General features: G+C 46.1%; 1 protein-coding gene across 1 annotated transcript in view; it reads right to left on the bottom strand.

Annotated features, from left to right (window-relative positions):
* The window catches only part of KL (klotho), a 42,223-nt gene extending 28,342 nt beyond the window's left edge, over window positions 1-13,881 (bottom strand). The window contains exon 1 of the mRNA XM_021678282.1: window positions 13,063-13,881. Within this exon, the coding sequence (XP_021533957.1) occupies window positions 13,063-13,881 (819 nt within the window). The remainder of the gene's footprint in view (window positions 1-13,062) is intronic.
* Between the last annotated feature and the right edge of the window lie 1,965 nt (window positions 13,882-15,846).

Raw genomic sequence — 15,846 nt, forward strand, 5'->3', positions numbered from 1 at the left:
TCTATCTATCTATTTATCTATCTATCACAGTACTGTCTGCTTGAATAATTGAGGCTGGAAAGCTATATTTTAAGAGTATTCATTGATTAAACAAAAATTTACTGGTTGCTTACTGTCAAACACTGACAGATGTTTGCAACGTTTGATTAATAGGAGATGTCCTGCTGAGAGAAGGTGACTAACAACATCCCACAGAGTTGACTCACAGCCCTATTTCTTTTCAACATTTTTATCATCAAAAGGATGAAAATTCACAAAGCATTAATCTGAAAATTTGGAAATGCTGCAAAAAAGCTCGCTGCAAAGAGTCCTACAGACTGAAATGCTATAAATATGTGCTATAACTAACAAAATTAAGTTTTAAAGTGATGATAAAATTTTTTTTCTTTTCATTTTTATGCAACTTCTAACAATAATCACAGTTCTCTGCCCTACTCCCCCTCCCCAATCTCCCCAGTTCCTCTTTGCAGAGGTAAACACCATTGACTCTTCTGATTTTTGAAACCTACACATTTCTATACTTCCATACTTACTGACTTCCTGGTATGGGAAGTGAGGACTTAGCTCTCTTACCCAGCCAATTCAGCTCTACAGCAGGTTTGGGTTTGAATAACTACTCTTCCATACTGACATTATTCTGCCAACATGACTATTACTCACAGCTGGGCTGTATAACGTGGTAATTAAGACTCTGTTTTCTTTCTTATTTTTGTTTTCCTTAAAGTTAATAATTGCATTGCTTTTTCATTTCCTTGGTTTTCTTTGTGCCTGTGGCTAATTCTTCCCACACTTTCCAATAGCCTGTCAACAGAAATTTCTACAAGTTCACATCAGCCTCCAATATTTTTCTTGGAGACACACTTCTAGAATCTTCTCCCCTTCTGGAATGGTTGCTCTTAGTTCTGCTGCACAGTTGACTTCCTCTGTAGACAATTCTTCATCACATTCCTGGGTTAGACCTACTATTTTGTCTTCTTCCTTCTTCCTTCTTGTCTCCACTATGTTCCTCATAAAGGGTTCATGGAAGATTTATTTTTTGAGACTTTGAATATCCTGAAATCTCATTACTTTACCTTCATAAATGAGTGGTAGTTTAAATAAATCTCAAATTCTGGTCAGAAATATATATTAAAAAAAAATTCTGGTTGGAAATGATTTTCATTCCCTTCTTCTGAATGGCATTCCTCACTGGTGTTTGTGGTAACCATGAAAATGCACTGCTCAGTTCTCCTGCTATGAGAAGCATAACCGACTGGCACCAGTTGTTGCCCTTTTGGACCCGCCACTTCACTGGCCCTGAGGTCCTGAGGTCGTGCTTGTCACGGGCTACTCTCCCTTATGAATGAACAAGGCAAGGGTACTAATGCAGACCCATACCTGCAGGACGGTGACCACTTCAATAGGCAATGTTGGCTCAAGGGCTCCTCACTGGCCTGGCTGGATCTTTCTTAGACCTGTACAGCCATCTGAGACTCTTCCCAGTGAAACCTATTTCTTGCCCACTCTCTTTCACAGGTGTTGGGCATGTGTCATGGTCTAAAGGCTCTGCCTTCTGTGGTTCCTTCCTCTTTATCCTTCACAGTTGTTTCCTTGAATAAATGTTTTGCACATCTAATCCTGTCTTGACATTTGCATCTCAGAAGACCTAAACAAACACAAGTGAGGTTTCACTTCCTGCAGGGCAAAGAAAATGCCATTCTGAGTGATATTTAGGAGGTAGATAATTTCCCAGCACAAGATGGAATCCCGATTGCCAAATGGGCACCAGTGGAACTGGGGAAATGTCCTGGCGGAGGGGAATGCCATCATAGGTGGAATGATCCGGGCGTTCCAATGGCTACAAGGAGAGGGGAAGCGATCGGTTCCTGCTGTACTATACTGAGACGCCACAGAGAGATCATGAGAAGCCAAAGGCCTTTACCAAGCAGTCGAAGACTCAATATGGAGCCAGAGGGTCTCACTGGTAGCTCCCAGAGAGGCCCTTATCTCCCACAGTGGAAGTCTACGCACAGCTTAGCCTCAGACCTAGGACCTGGTAGAGATGCAGAGCTCCCGGGATGTTGAAATGCTCAACCAGGGTAGGTCTGTTATACCAGGGTCGGAGCCCTGGCTGGGAAAACTTAAGACTCTGAAACATGGGAAGTAGTTGCTGGGATCTTCAGACTCCTTGGAACGCGTGGAGACTGCAGAGGTGGCCTGCTCTGCCCTCGTTAGAGACAGCACTTCCCTATGCTGAAGAGGCTCCACCCTTCAAAGGCGGTAGTGCCTTCCTCGGGAGCTGACAGGCCACTAACGAGGGTTAAATCCTGGGGTTAAAACCTGGAGACAGCTGGGCCTGACAGAGGGGAAAGACATTATATACCAAAGTTGCTTCGAGATTTAGAATATACTCAAGAACACAAGAGGTACCACTGGGATTGAATTTTGAGGGCCCTTGACTAAGGGACTGGAATATAAGACTGGACAAGACAGAATTCATTGACTAGGGGGCACTTTCTCTAAAAATGTGTGTTAATGCTCTGGCAAGGACCCCAGGAAATAGGGCAAACTTGCTACTAGAATGGCTCTGAGAAGCCTAGAAAAAGTGATGGCCAATGCTGAGTGGGCAGAAATGCTTGAGCTTCCTTGACAGCTGATCGAGGAAGGAATACAAGCAGCTGAGAGAAGTAGGCCTGCTGGAATAAATATATTATGTAAAGCCAAACAATCCACCAGCGTTCTGTGTCTCATATGAGCACCAGAGGGAGACACACCATTCATCAAGGCCATCAGGAATATGCTAGTGAGGGGACACCAGCATCACTAAGAAATTTAGCGGCACTTTCCCGCAGGCCAGGGCTGACAGTCGGAGAGGCCATCACAGAGCTGGGCTTGTTACCATCCACGGAGGCCCTGAGTCTCGTTAACATCCGTCACCACACATAGTTATAGTTCTTTTTCTTCTGAGGAGAACTTTAAGATCTACATTCTTAGCAATTTTCAGATATAGAATACAGTATTAGGAACTATAGTTGCCATACTGTATATTACATTCCATGACCTATTTGATAACTGGAAGTTTGTATCTTTTGGCTGAGGGTTTTTTTGGTTTTTAGGGTTTGGGGGTTTTTTTTAGCTTTTTTTCCATGCATATTCTCGGTTTCTCCAAGTTTCCTTCAGAGATAGTTGATTTTTTGTTGTTGTTTCTTCATTTGTGTGGTTCTCAATCTTCATGTTGGAGGCTTTCCTCAGATGTTGGTTGATCTTTGACTGTCTACTCAAATTTAAGAAGGAGAAACAAAAAACCTGATTGGAAGGTCTGAGCCTGTGGGTGGGGTTTGTAGACTTTGAGTCTCACTGTAGAGGGATCTGTCTCAACCAATTGTTGTGGAACCAGTAGGATCAGCATCTTAGGTCTTTCCACCTGAGCTCATCCAATTCCCTGGAGAAGACTCTTCCATCCCTACTTGGAGAATAAGCCACACTGCCAGCATCCACAGAGCCTGGTGGAAGAAGAGGGTGAGCAGGGGGCAGGGGGCCCAGGGGTGTCTCAGCTTTCAGCTGCATATGTTTACTTAATCCTTGTTTTCCGCATAGGCTCATGCCCTCAAATGTGCCTGACGTCCCTCAGCCCAGACACTTCCCATTCTATACTCTCCAGAAAATTAACCTATTGTTTTCTCCTGAATGGAGAAGGGGCAGATGCCCAGCAGTGAGGAGAAGGGGGTGATCCAGAAATCTAGTTCTTTCTTAAACAGCTTTCAACCATTCTTACATGAGCACTTAACGCCCTTCTCCTCTGGTTCCTGAGTATCTGGTCTTGCTACTCTCGGAGCCGTAGCAATCATAGGATTTGCTCTTGGTCTCTCCCACTGCCAACTGAACAGTCCGCCTTCTCGAGCCTGCTCAGTCAATAACACTTGTCCATCTGCTTTTTCAGCTCTCAAAGCTTTGCTGCTACTCTGCTCTCTCCACTGTATGGGTCTTTCTTCCCCTCCCTTCCCTCCTTCTCTTCTGCCCTCAGTTCTTCCTCAGCCTTCTTTCTTTAAGTTTCTTTACTGGAGTTTGATGGGGTCTCAAGAGAGAAAAAAAAATTTTTTAATGGGTAAACTCAATTTGCCATCTTTTCCCAGAAACACTATTTCTCCATCACAAAAGTAATGCATTTTGCTTATACAAAAATTAGAAAATCCAGATAACCAGAAAGAAAAAAATCATCTGAAATCCCGCCATCCAGAAATAACCCACTGTTAACTTTGTTCCTTTCCCAGTTCATGGACAGGGTGCGTTCTTTCATTCCTGCAACAAACATCTGCATGCTCCCTCTCTCTGGGCCTTGGGAGGCTCTGGGTATAAAATAGAAAGCAAGCTAAACATGGTTCCTGGCATCTCAAAGCTGACGTCTGTTGAGGGAAGACAAACAAACAAATCATTTCAATAAAACGGGTCAAGTATTATTACAGAAGGATTTTACGGGAGGAGAAAGGATGAATACCAAATCTAGGTTTGGGCATGTCAGGAAGGGGCTAGAGAGCCCCGCACAGCCCAAGAACTGTAAAGTGCATACAACTTAGTCACACTTATTTATCAGCAGAGATAGGTAAGAAGCATAACGTAACTAGCATTCTTCTCTTAACAACATACCACGTGCAACTTCTTAATCACCATACATCAATTTTCTAATAGCTAAATACTACTCCATGGTACACATGTATGGCTATTCCTTTAACTGATCACCTTAATATATTTAGGTAATTTCCATTTTTCAGGGATTATCCACCATCTGTGGTAACCCTCTTCTTTGCACAGTGAAGATGAAATTTACTAAGATTAAGAGTTCAAAAATAAACAACAAAAGGAGAGTTCAGGAGAGATCTGGCTCACCAGCAACTCACATGGGGAAACATTAAAGCTGGTGACAAATCCAGTCTGCAGGGAGGTCACAGCCGAAACAGTGAATGCCGTCCCAGACGGCATTAACATAGGTCAGCATCCAGAACCAGAAATGTACACTGAACATCTGCGGCAGCTAAAATTTGTTCGGTACATCAGATTTTAAGAAAGGCCTTGGCAAATTCTAGGTTTACTTTTCCAGCTTCTTTCCCTCCTTTTCTCCTGATGCTTCAGCCATTCCGAGTCCTGACTCTGTGCGGTGAATGGCCACCTCGTCTCATCTGTCCTGACAGCACGCTGCTCTCCCAGATCGCCACTAGCCCCTCCTATGTCGGGTGCCTGCCCTCCAGCCCGAGCAATATGGACCCACACCTACGTTTGTACCTGAAGTTGTCCCAGAACGCCGCCGTGCCCATTCAGCCCCACGTTGCCAATGGCCACCCTCTCACCGTATGGACACAACTGAGTAGTTGTGACACACACTGCATGACCCACAAAGCCTAAAACCTAGCCCTCTGCAGAAAAGCTTGCTAGCCCCTGATCTCAACAGTATCATTTTCCCTGACTCCCCCCAAAACTCTTACCCATCCCTCCTTTCTTGGCACCCCCACTGTTCCTGGTACTATTTGTATTAAGGCACTTATACATTATTTGACAACTATCTCTCCCCTACTCATATGTAAGCGACATGAGGGCGGGGGTCTTACCTTATCCTTCTTTTGGTGGCGATGTGAGACCCACCACCCTTAAACTGCCAATCACCAGCCCCCCCCCCCCCCAACCCCCACCCTCTTCTATAGCTGGAGCAAACCTGCAGACTCAGAGAGAAGCCTTTTGTCCTCTGTGGGTGCAGGGAGGCTTTGAAATGTAACCCTGGCCAGGAAGGGGTGGAAAGGGCCTGGGGATTGGCTCACAGCAAACACAGCCCCCATGAGGCAAACAGGAGGAAACGGAATCTCTCATGCAGCCTAAAAAGTATGCTTTGAAAATATCCATGCTACAACTTTTGTTTGACTTCAGATAATTTCATGGAGGATGCACCTGAGCCCTGAGCGGAAGACCCTACCACCACTGCCCCACCTCTGCTGAGCCCCCGCAGAAAGGCCTGACATTGAGTAAAGAGATGCCAACACCAGGGAAGAACTAGGGTCATTGATAGAAGGGGTTCAAGGGAGAAGACCACGTGATGAGGAATCCAGAGAGAAGGGGACATCATGCACGAAGGAGGAGCAGCATCCCCAAAAGGCCGGCAGGGGCCTGAAAGCCAAGTACATTCCCTACCACTCCCCACCTCCCCTGTGGCTTTGGAACCATCCCCTGGACCCTTACAAAAAGAACCTGTAAATAATAGCCAGGGGTCCCTATTCTCTTCAGGACCCCAAGCCTGGACACCTCAGGCCCCTTATCCTCAGTCATTTACGCCCATCTCCAGCTCCTTGTGCAGGATGCTGGGACAGACACAGGTCCGACTGCTCTGCTCCTTCAAGACCATGACCAACCCCCACCCAGCCCCCACCATGGATCAACTTTTCCATGTCCCACTTCACCTTTTCCTCCAGTGTCAGAAGATACAGAGGCCTCTCTAGGGTCGAATTTGCATTCTCAGAATTCAGCAACACACCTGCCTGCCACACTGCAGCCTCCCAAGAAATGGGCCTTGGCTAAATGTCCAGCTCCCTCTGATTCTTCTCAGAGCCGACTTCAGCATGAAGAGAAAATACTTAGGAAGAACAGAGTGGCCTTTTCAGATATTTGAAAGGCTGTCTCGTCAAAAAGCAGTTAGTTTTATTCTTCGAGATTTGGAAAGGCCAAGAGCCAACCACAGGTGAGTCCTGTCCTAAAGCCCTGAAATGAGAGAGGCAGGCTTCCCGTTCAATATAAAAGATAAAACTGAGTGGGTTACTTGTGAAGATTTGAGCTCCTCTTGCTGCAAACAGTGGAGCAGAAGCTAGAGGACCCCAGTAAGGTCACGGCAAGTGGTTTGTCCCCAGAAGAAATTTGATCTGGGGTTATCCCCAGTCCCTTGTATTTCCAACATTTAATTATCAAATAAAGGTGCACTATAGATATGGAAATATCTATTTGCTTAACCATTGTATTTAAACTTTATGTATATCCCTGCTTTCAGTTTGAGTATTTCATCAAACCACAAAGATAATGGTTCGTGGATGATGTTCTGACATCCATACTTCAAACAAGAAAAAATCTATTCAGAGACCACAGGTCACTAAATATTTATCTTTAGTTTAGTCAAAATAGCAAATTAACGCAGTCATAAACTTTAGTATACTTCTTTTAAACACCATGCTGGGTCCAACTAAAGGTATTGGGTGGTGTGTTTTATGTAAAATAGGTTATTTCAAAAATGATTTGAATTGGTCAAATGCTATCAAAATAATTGCCAAGATTTCATTCCATTGGGTTCTACCAATTGCAAGTGAAGAAGTTAAGTGGGCAACAATTTCTAAAGTATTTGTCTAATTCCTTTCTTCTAAATAGCTTAAGAGGACCATTTCCCAAGTGCTTTCACTTTTTTTATTATTACGATTGACAATAAATTCATACCTCACCTTTGCAGAGTCCTTTACATTTTTCAAAACATGTTGACATTCATGATTTTGTTTTCCTTCTCACAATATATCTGGGAGGTTGGCCGTGTGGCAGAGATTGCTGGTTGTCCTGAATGATCTGTTCCCACCTGATTTCAACATAATTAGAATTATTTGCTGAGCTTCCGGTTGCGAGGCGGGACAATAATTCCCAGGTTCCTTACACCACGTAACCAAGCTCTGCCAATGGGACACGAGTGGAAGGGACAGTGCAGCCTCCAGATCAGGCACTTATGAGGCTGCATCCTTCCCCTTCCCTCTTCCTCAATCACTGGATAAAAAGCCTATTATTTGCCCTGGAAATGCACAAAGGTCATCTAACTATCTGGGTAGGAATTTTTTCCCAGTTCTTCCTCACTGCTTTAAACTCCTCCCCAGACACAGTATAGAAAGCCCACTCTAAGTATTCAGCTTAGAAGAAAAAAGGTGACACCTGGGTGGCTCAGTCGGTTAAGCCTCCGACTCTTGATTGAGACTCAGGGTTGTGAACTCAGGCCCCGCACTGGGCTCCATGCTAGCTGTGGAGCCTACTTAATAGATAAAGGGGGGAAAGGACATACTGAAATAAAGAGAGATTATTTTATATCTGCATTTATTCCTTCATTAGAAATTATATCAATTATATTCCTCTGTGCCAAGGACTGAGAGAAGCATTAGACATTTAAAAATAAATATGATACTAGAGTCTGTGACCTCAAGGAGTCACAAATGAGTGAATGATCCACGCTGCCTGTTGTTATCATATAATGGGAATATTTGTGTCGAAACTTTGAAGGCTAAGTATCAGTTTATCCCAAGATAGAGAGGCGAAGAGATATAGTGATCCTGCAGATTAACTTTGTACCCAGAATACATCAAAATAGAGAATATAAAAAGTAGGTTATCTGTTTAAGTATCTTATCTGTTTATTTTATAAACAGATATCTTACTTCTTTTATAAGTATACTTATCTGTTTAAGTATGGATTACAAGCATAACTAAGCAGTTGCCTGAGAAGATGTGGATCCTGGAGGACAGTAACTGTATTTTTATTCACCCATTCTTTATTTTTTGTCCTCCCAACAGGCATGTATTCTATTCTCCTCCTACACCTAAACTTTCCTTCATGCCTTAAAAAGATGTCATTCATCAAAAGAAAGGCACATTTTGTACAAATTAATAATAATAAAATTCTGGCTTAGAACAATCATATTATTTGAAAAATTAATATAACTCAGAAGAGTTCTATATGCCAAAGGCATGACTAACTACATAGTCAGGTACACAGTTGTGCATTCATTTTGTACTTAAGAAGTACACAGTGACATTATTTGAATGCTGAGTAGTTTGTATTTTCCTTCTTTTCTATTGACATTGTTAAACATTGCTATGATTTTGAAATTATTAGTTCTTTTCCTATTAAAATTTTTCTTGGACTTGACTGTAACCTTTAAAAAACACTATGTTCAATCAGATATTCAAAGAGGAGTGTGTCAAGCCCTTTGGAAGATATTTTAACTATTTCTGATTAAACACACTCAGGAATTCAGTACTATTCTACAAAATACATTAACTTTTAACCCAGCTGATCCCTCCATCTATGTACCAAATATATTTTAATGAGAAGAAAATTGGTAAAGCGCTTCCCAAAAGCATGCGGCATATATAATTTGAGCATGTATCTGGCAGATAAATTGCCTTCACTATTACTTGGGAAATGAAAAATCAGGTTGTCAAATGGCCAGGAGCCACGTACGGAGTATGTACTGAGCACCTACCAAGGATAAGATGCACTTTAGGATAGGTGAACATGGTTTCCTTACTTAAGGAATTGCCCAGCTAGTGGAACAGAGAAAGAAGGCAAGTGGTTATATGAAAGAGGCATGTGGTAGGAGGCATCAGAAATGAAGCACAGTGGGATTCCAGAGAAGAAAGAGATGGCATTCAGGTGCAGAGCCAAAGGGAACACGTGAGCTGGTTCTTGAAGGAAAGGTGGGATTTTAATAAATAAGGGACTTTGTCTTGTTCACACATGATGATATCCTTGAGAATGTCCATTGTGGCACACTGCAGGGTGCAAGGGCAGAAGCAAGGACATCAGCAAGGAGTCTATTCCAACTACCCAGGCAGAATCTGATGGGAGCTTGGATCTGAGGGCTGTACGTAAAGGGAAAAGTGGTTGGATTCTGGATACATTTGGAAGATAGGTAGGGCTGTAGGATTTGTTGATGGACGGAAAGTAAGATGTGAGAGAAAGGGGGGAGTTAAGGTGTGGGGCTCAACCAACTGAAAGAGCAGAGTTGCCATTGTGGAGATGGGAAGAAGAGGAGTTTGCTTCTGGAGGTGTTCAATGTGGGTGCCCATTGGGCATCTAAGTGGAGAAGGTGGTTGTCCATCCAAGCCTGGAGCTCAGAGCACAAGTTCTGGCTGGAGGCTCAAAACTTGGAGTTATCAGGATCTAGAGTATTCAAGGAGTTCACTTGGAGTTATTCTAGAGAAGAGGCCCATCAGTGGAGCCCTGGGCCCTCCAATACCTAGAGGTGAGGTGTGGTGGACACAGGAATTGCCAGTGAGCTGAGAGGGGAAGAAAGAGAGCCAAGCTGAGGAAGCGTGTCAAGAAAAGAGAATAGTGTCTAGACATATGCCTCAGACAGATCAGCTAAGCCATGAGCCTTGATTTTAATGCATAGCCTGCTCAATACCAATCGTGTCTATACTACCCATTAGTGTCCAAAGTATTCTCTCCTCGTCCCATCTCCTCAAGTGAAAGACGGTGTCTTTTTCCACAGGTTCCCTGTATAAACATGCTAGACTCCCACATGGGAGGCCCACGTGTATCTTCAACTGGGTCCTGGTCCTCTCAGAAATCCATGGGCAGAACAAAAACTCAGAGGCACTGCTGGGGCTGGAATCCCAGCTATAAGCCCCAGCACAAGAACCATCTTCCAAGAGCTATAAAGGCAGAGCAGTCTCTCTTCAAGTCACAGAGAAAAGGTGTGTCCTCTTTCTGGGTTATGCTCAGATGAGCAAAGCAACCTGGCTCCTAGAGCTCTGTAGGGAAACCCTTCTTTTACTTCTGTTTCTCCCTCTGTCTCAGTCTCTGTCCGTATCTCTTTTATACACACACACACACACACACACACACACACACACGGACTGTTTTTTCAAGGTTTACCTCAGTACCGGGACCCCAAAAGAACATGGAGGCCTCCATTTTGAGCAGAGCCCACCCCCTCCCCCATTATTCATTCTGCAGTTTCTTTGGCTTTCCTCCTGTCCTCCAGGCCATCAGACAATGATTATTGAATGGGGGGGGGGGGAACAGTGGGGAGGGAAGCTTCGTTCAAATCCCCAGTCTCCCTAAGGGGGTCTCCTTAGCCACCGTGTAAATTAGTGGCACAGAATGGGGCAGGGAAGAGGTGCTGGCCAGCTTTTCCTTCACCAGCCTCAGATCCCCAAATGCAAAAAAAAAAAATTATGCTAGGGGCTTAGTGGCCTTGACAGCAATATCCAAGCCCTGGCTGAAATGTTCTATTACCAGAATCTGCAGCATATGTTTTATCTTTTCAAATAAGGTCAAAACTTCCCTACCTCCCTCTCCTTAACACATCCACCAAGAAAGAACATTGAAAACAGAATGAAAATATCTCATATGAAAAACTTAAGATACTGTCCTTGATGATGACGAGCTCCCTCTTCATAGCATACAAGAATGACTGAATTCCAAACCAAAGAAATTTGAGAGCAAAATTAATATTTTACAGCAACTAGCATTTTATTTGCAGCATCGGCAAAACCAAGTGTCCACCTGTGACTAATTTCTTATGAATACAAAGTCCACTGTGCTTCTGGGAAGGATGGTTAGTGTTTGTCAAGTTTTTTGTGTGAAGATACAAAAATATAACTGAAAAGTTCATCAGAGGGCCAAAAGTGGGAACAATAATCAAAAATCAAAAGCATGTTGATTATTTCAAATACCCGAGTACCAGAAAGCTCCTACAGTCCCAATTCCTGGTCTTATAAATGCAATTATCATGCAAGTGACTATAATAAAAATTGCTGACTTTTATATACATACAGAGTTTATTACATGCACTCTAAAAACAGAACGTGTATGATTTAAATCTAAAACAGTGATTTTGCAGGAATGGTCTATTAGGTCCTCCAGCTGGTCCACAAATCTCTTATTTGTTTCTGGTATGACTAAAATTTGCTTATGCTTTCTTCAGAAGAGGGGCCAATTCTTCCCATAACTTTTCTATCACCAACCATGAATAGGGGATGTTTAGGGTCTTTTAATTCCTTAAAAAAAAAAATTGACAGACTGAAAAAGTTTCCTACCATTGCTCTAAAGTATCTCAATGAAAAAAATACATACCAATCTGAAATCACAATTTTTTGTTCCAACAAATACAACATTCTTCTGCGATCTGTGGTAGCAAACAGGAGCTGACATACAGCCTAATTTAGCCATTATGACAACTAGCACCAGCTCAAGCACTAAGTCACCTCAATAACCCAGTGCTATTCTGCCTCAATTATCTATGGCTTCAATTAAAAGTGTGTAGAGGGGGTTTTCATCTTGAATTTGTTCAAAATATGTGGCTTAATTTTCAATTTCAAATAGGTCTTCAGTAAGCTCACAGGTCACCAAAATACAGTACCAGAAGTTAGACATTTGAACTCTTTTATTAAAATATTTGCACATAAAAAGTTCTTGCTCTCATGATACAAAACTGTACAAAATGTACCAACAACTGACATCATTATAAAGGAACCCTCAAATCAATGGGACCTAATCTTGAGCACAAAGTGAAGGAGAAATAGGAAGAAGAATTATTTGAGAGACAACTTTATCATGGCATATCAATAACCCAGCTATCAAAATGTATTAAGCCTTTGCACAAGGGTGTCAAAATCAAATCTCATCCTCAAGGAATCCTTGGAATGGAGGAAGGATGATGGAAATACAGTTGTAGGACACAATCTATATCATCCTGTAGTTGATTCTGTTATTCTTATGGCTAGCTCTGTTTAAGATTGTATAAGGGGTCTTCACACCCGATGGTTAGCATGGTTGATGGATGCAGTTCTACCTGCCGCCGAAAGAACTTCCAAAGAGTTGAAGCCCGGCTCACCAGGAGATGTGATTTTGACACCTTTGCATTTGCTGCAGTGTGTACGTGGGCCACACACACAAGGCAGATCTCATTGGATTAACACTGAACTCACGACATCTCCACAAACTCTAGCAGAGAGTAAGTAATGCTATCTGCAAGGCTCCCTAACAAACCTGTTTCTTTCATCCACCCTCCTCACTCGCCCCGTAGGTACTATTAGGGAAGCGTCCCCTCCCTACCTCTAGGGATTCCTCTGCACCCCGAGAAAGGGGCTCCCCTTTCTCTCTCCCCATTCCCAACTGTTTGGCTTCCCGGGGAAGCCCCAGCTACTCAGCTCACCCCCGGGATGCGAATCCTAGGAGACCTTATGATTGACTTCAAAGGGAGCCTCGTCTAGGCTGGAGGCTCAGGCCCCCCACTCGCCCCTGGCGTCTCAGAGGCCCTCTCCCCGCGTGGCCCTCTGCCTGGCCCCTCGAACTCACCAGGAGGAGGTTGTGCGCCACAAGGTACCCGAGCCGCGGGCTGCCCCGGACGCCCGGGGCCAGGCGCCCGGTGGCGTAGCCGTGCCAGGCCACCACGTAGGGGTTGTCGATGGTGATCCAGTACTTGACCTGGCCGCCGAAGTGGCGGAAGCAGAGCTCGGCGTAATCCCTGAAGTGGTCGGCCAGGGCACGGTTGGCCCAGCCGCCGTAGGCGTCCTGCAGGCGCTGGGGCAGGTCCCAGTGGTACAGGGTGACCACGGGCTGCACGCCCAGCTCCCGTAGCCGCTCCAGCAGGCGCCGGTAGTAACGCAGCCCCTCGCGGTTGGGGGCGCCCGCGCTGCCATTGGGGAGCACCCGCGCCCACGAGATGGAGAAGCGGTAGTGGGTGACCCCGAGCTCGCGCAGTCCCTCCGTGTCGCGGAAGACGTTGTTGTAGCCGTCGCTGGCCACGTCCCCGGTAGCGGGCGGGGACGGAGACCGGGCGCCCGCGCCCGACGGCAGGCCGGCTACCGGGGAGTCTCCCGGGGGCGCCGGCGGGTGGTGGGTGAACGTGTCCCAGATGGATGCACCCTTGCCGTGCTGCCGCCAGCCGCCCTCCGTCTGGTAGGCGGCGCTGCCCACGGCCCAGAGGAAGCCGTCGGGGAAGGTGTCGTGGAGGAGGCCGGCGGCCTCGGGGGCCGGAGGCTGCGCGAAGCGGGCCCAGATCTGCGCCCCGTCGCCGGGCTCGGCGTGCAGGCGGCGGCCACCCAGGGCCAGCAGCAGCAGCAGCGGCAGCGGCGGCGGCGGCCGCAGGCGGCGCGGCGGGGCGCGGGCGGGCATGCTGGGAGGGAGCCGGGCGCTGGGGCGCCGAGCCGCACCCCTATATGCCGGCGCCCCGCCGCGCCGCCCGCCCCTGCTGGCGCGCCCACCCCCGCTTCCCCGCCGGGCCCCGCTGGCAATAATTACCTGTGAGGCGGCGCTTCCCCACCCTGGAGTTGGGGGGCGGGGGCGCAAAGGGCGAGCGCGTGCCGGGGAGGGGGCGCGGCAGCGGGCGAGGTGCGGCGGGAGCCACTCCGGGACGTCGGAGAAAAGGCACCTGTTCCTCGCTGCTCTCCGGAGCCGCAGAGGAGGTTCGGCAGCGCGGGTTCTCTCAGCGCCGCCTTCTCGTTCCCCTCCGCGCGCACCCCTGGGAGAAGCCATCGAGCCGGCGTTCGTCGAGGAGGGAAGGCGGCCCACCAACTTTCCCCGAGTTCGCGCGGGTTCTTTGCCTGCCCTCTCGGAGTCCGCCAGCGGAGAAGCACCTGCTTTCTCCTTGCTCCCATTCGGAGGCCGAGAACAGTTGCAGACGGACATTGCTAGAACCGATTAGGAATTGGCCGAGATGTATCGGGAGGGCGGCGGCGGGGGGGGGGGGGGGGGGGTCAGGTGGGAACTTGGAATGTGGTGAGAGAGCGACTCCTGGCCCACTTTCCCTTAGATTCTTTAGGTAAGATGCTCTCGCGGAGAGCCATCCCACTGGCGCACGGACAGATGGTCCGTCCCCCAGGCCCCAGTCTAGAAAGCCTGCAAGGAAGACAAAGCAGATGCTTGGGTTGCCTTGACACTTTGCTTGACTCTCCCTCATACAGTGACCTTTTAACTATTTCAAGTCAGTGCTTGTTCTTAAGTTACATCCTGCAGAATTACTTGCCCACGGCCCAGAGGAAGGGGAAGGTGGCGTGTTCATGTCATGACAGCTCTGATTGTTCTTATTAAAAAAACAAAAAACAAAAAAACACTTTTTAAAGAAACAAAAAACAAAGTACCAAGGTTTCCACTTTGAATAACTGTCATTCACCTTTTTTTTAATCCTTTTTGCATCTGTTTTATGAATAATCACGTAGCTTTCAGCTCTGAACTTAGCAGTAACTTCTCTGTGCCAAGTTGTGCCCGCAGCTGTGCTTGAGGCCAAGGTCCCTGGGTCCCACAGATGCCACCTGAGCTGAGAAGGGAAAGGGGTGGAGGGGTGTAGCCCAAACAACCACTCCCGCCCACTACAACAAAAGAGATTCCTGAGGTTTGTTCCAGTTGCCAGAGAGCTTTTTGACAGAAGTTGTGGAGGCACAGTCTCCATTTGAAGGTGTATATAGACGGTCTATGAATAACTGATGTACATCTGGTGGGGCGTGGACAGCCTGGGCCCCACCTTTGTGAAACCATCTCTTCTCCAAGCTTTAGGAATCTCATCTTACAATGCAGGTGGCCACGTCTGCCCTGTCACCTGAGAGGCCTGCGAAATGCAAATGTAAAAATGTGCGCACAGATGACTCAATCATGGAAAGCACAAACGTAAGATTGTGCTCATATCTTTTCCTCCCTCTCCAGTCCCATGTGTCTCACTCTGGGCACATCTGCACCTGTGCTCAATGACTAAGATCCTCACTGAGGTACATCCGTTCTTGTCAAATGATCATCCTTGTGCTGTTTCTTACAAATGTAAAAGCAATAAAGATTTAAATGTTGCCGACGCAGGCGGTTTTACTAATTTCCTTTAAGTGTAAGCACAACAAATTTATTCCAGTATCTTATTAAATAGTCCCAACTCTGGCTAGCATATATTATCATGATTAGTAAGATTAAGCCATCAGACTGGAACAAGACCTATCGCTATTCTCTTACATGTGGCATTTACATTTTTCAATAAATGTGAAATAACAAAGAGTGACACTTCAGCAATTGAAAACATTACGCCACACAACGGGCACACTCACTTCCAGCTAAATGAAAAAGCTCCTAAGTCTGCATGCAGGATCACATTTCCATTCT

Source organism: Neomonachus schauinslandi, chromosome 3 (genome assembly GCF_002201575.2).
Source record: "Neomonachus schauinslandi chromosome 3, ASM220157v2, whole genome shotgun sequence".
Classification (NCBI taxonomy): domain Eukaryota; kingdom Metazoa; phylum Chordata; class Mammalia; order Carnivora; family Phocidae; genus Neomonachus; species Neomonachus schauinslandi.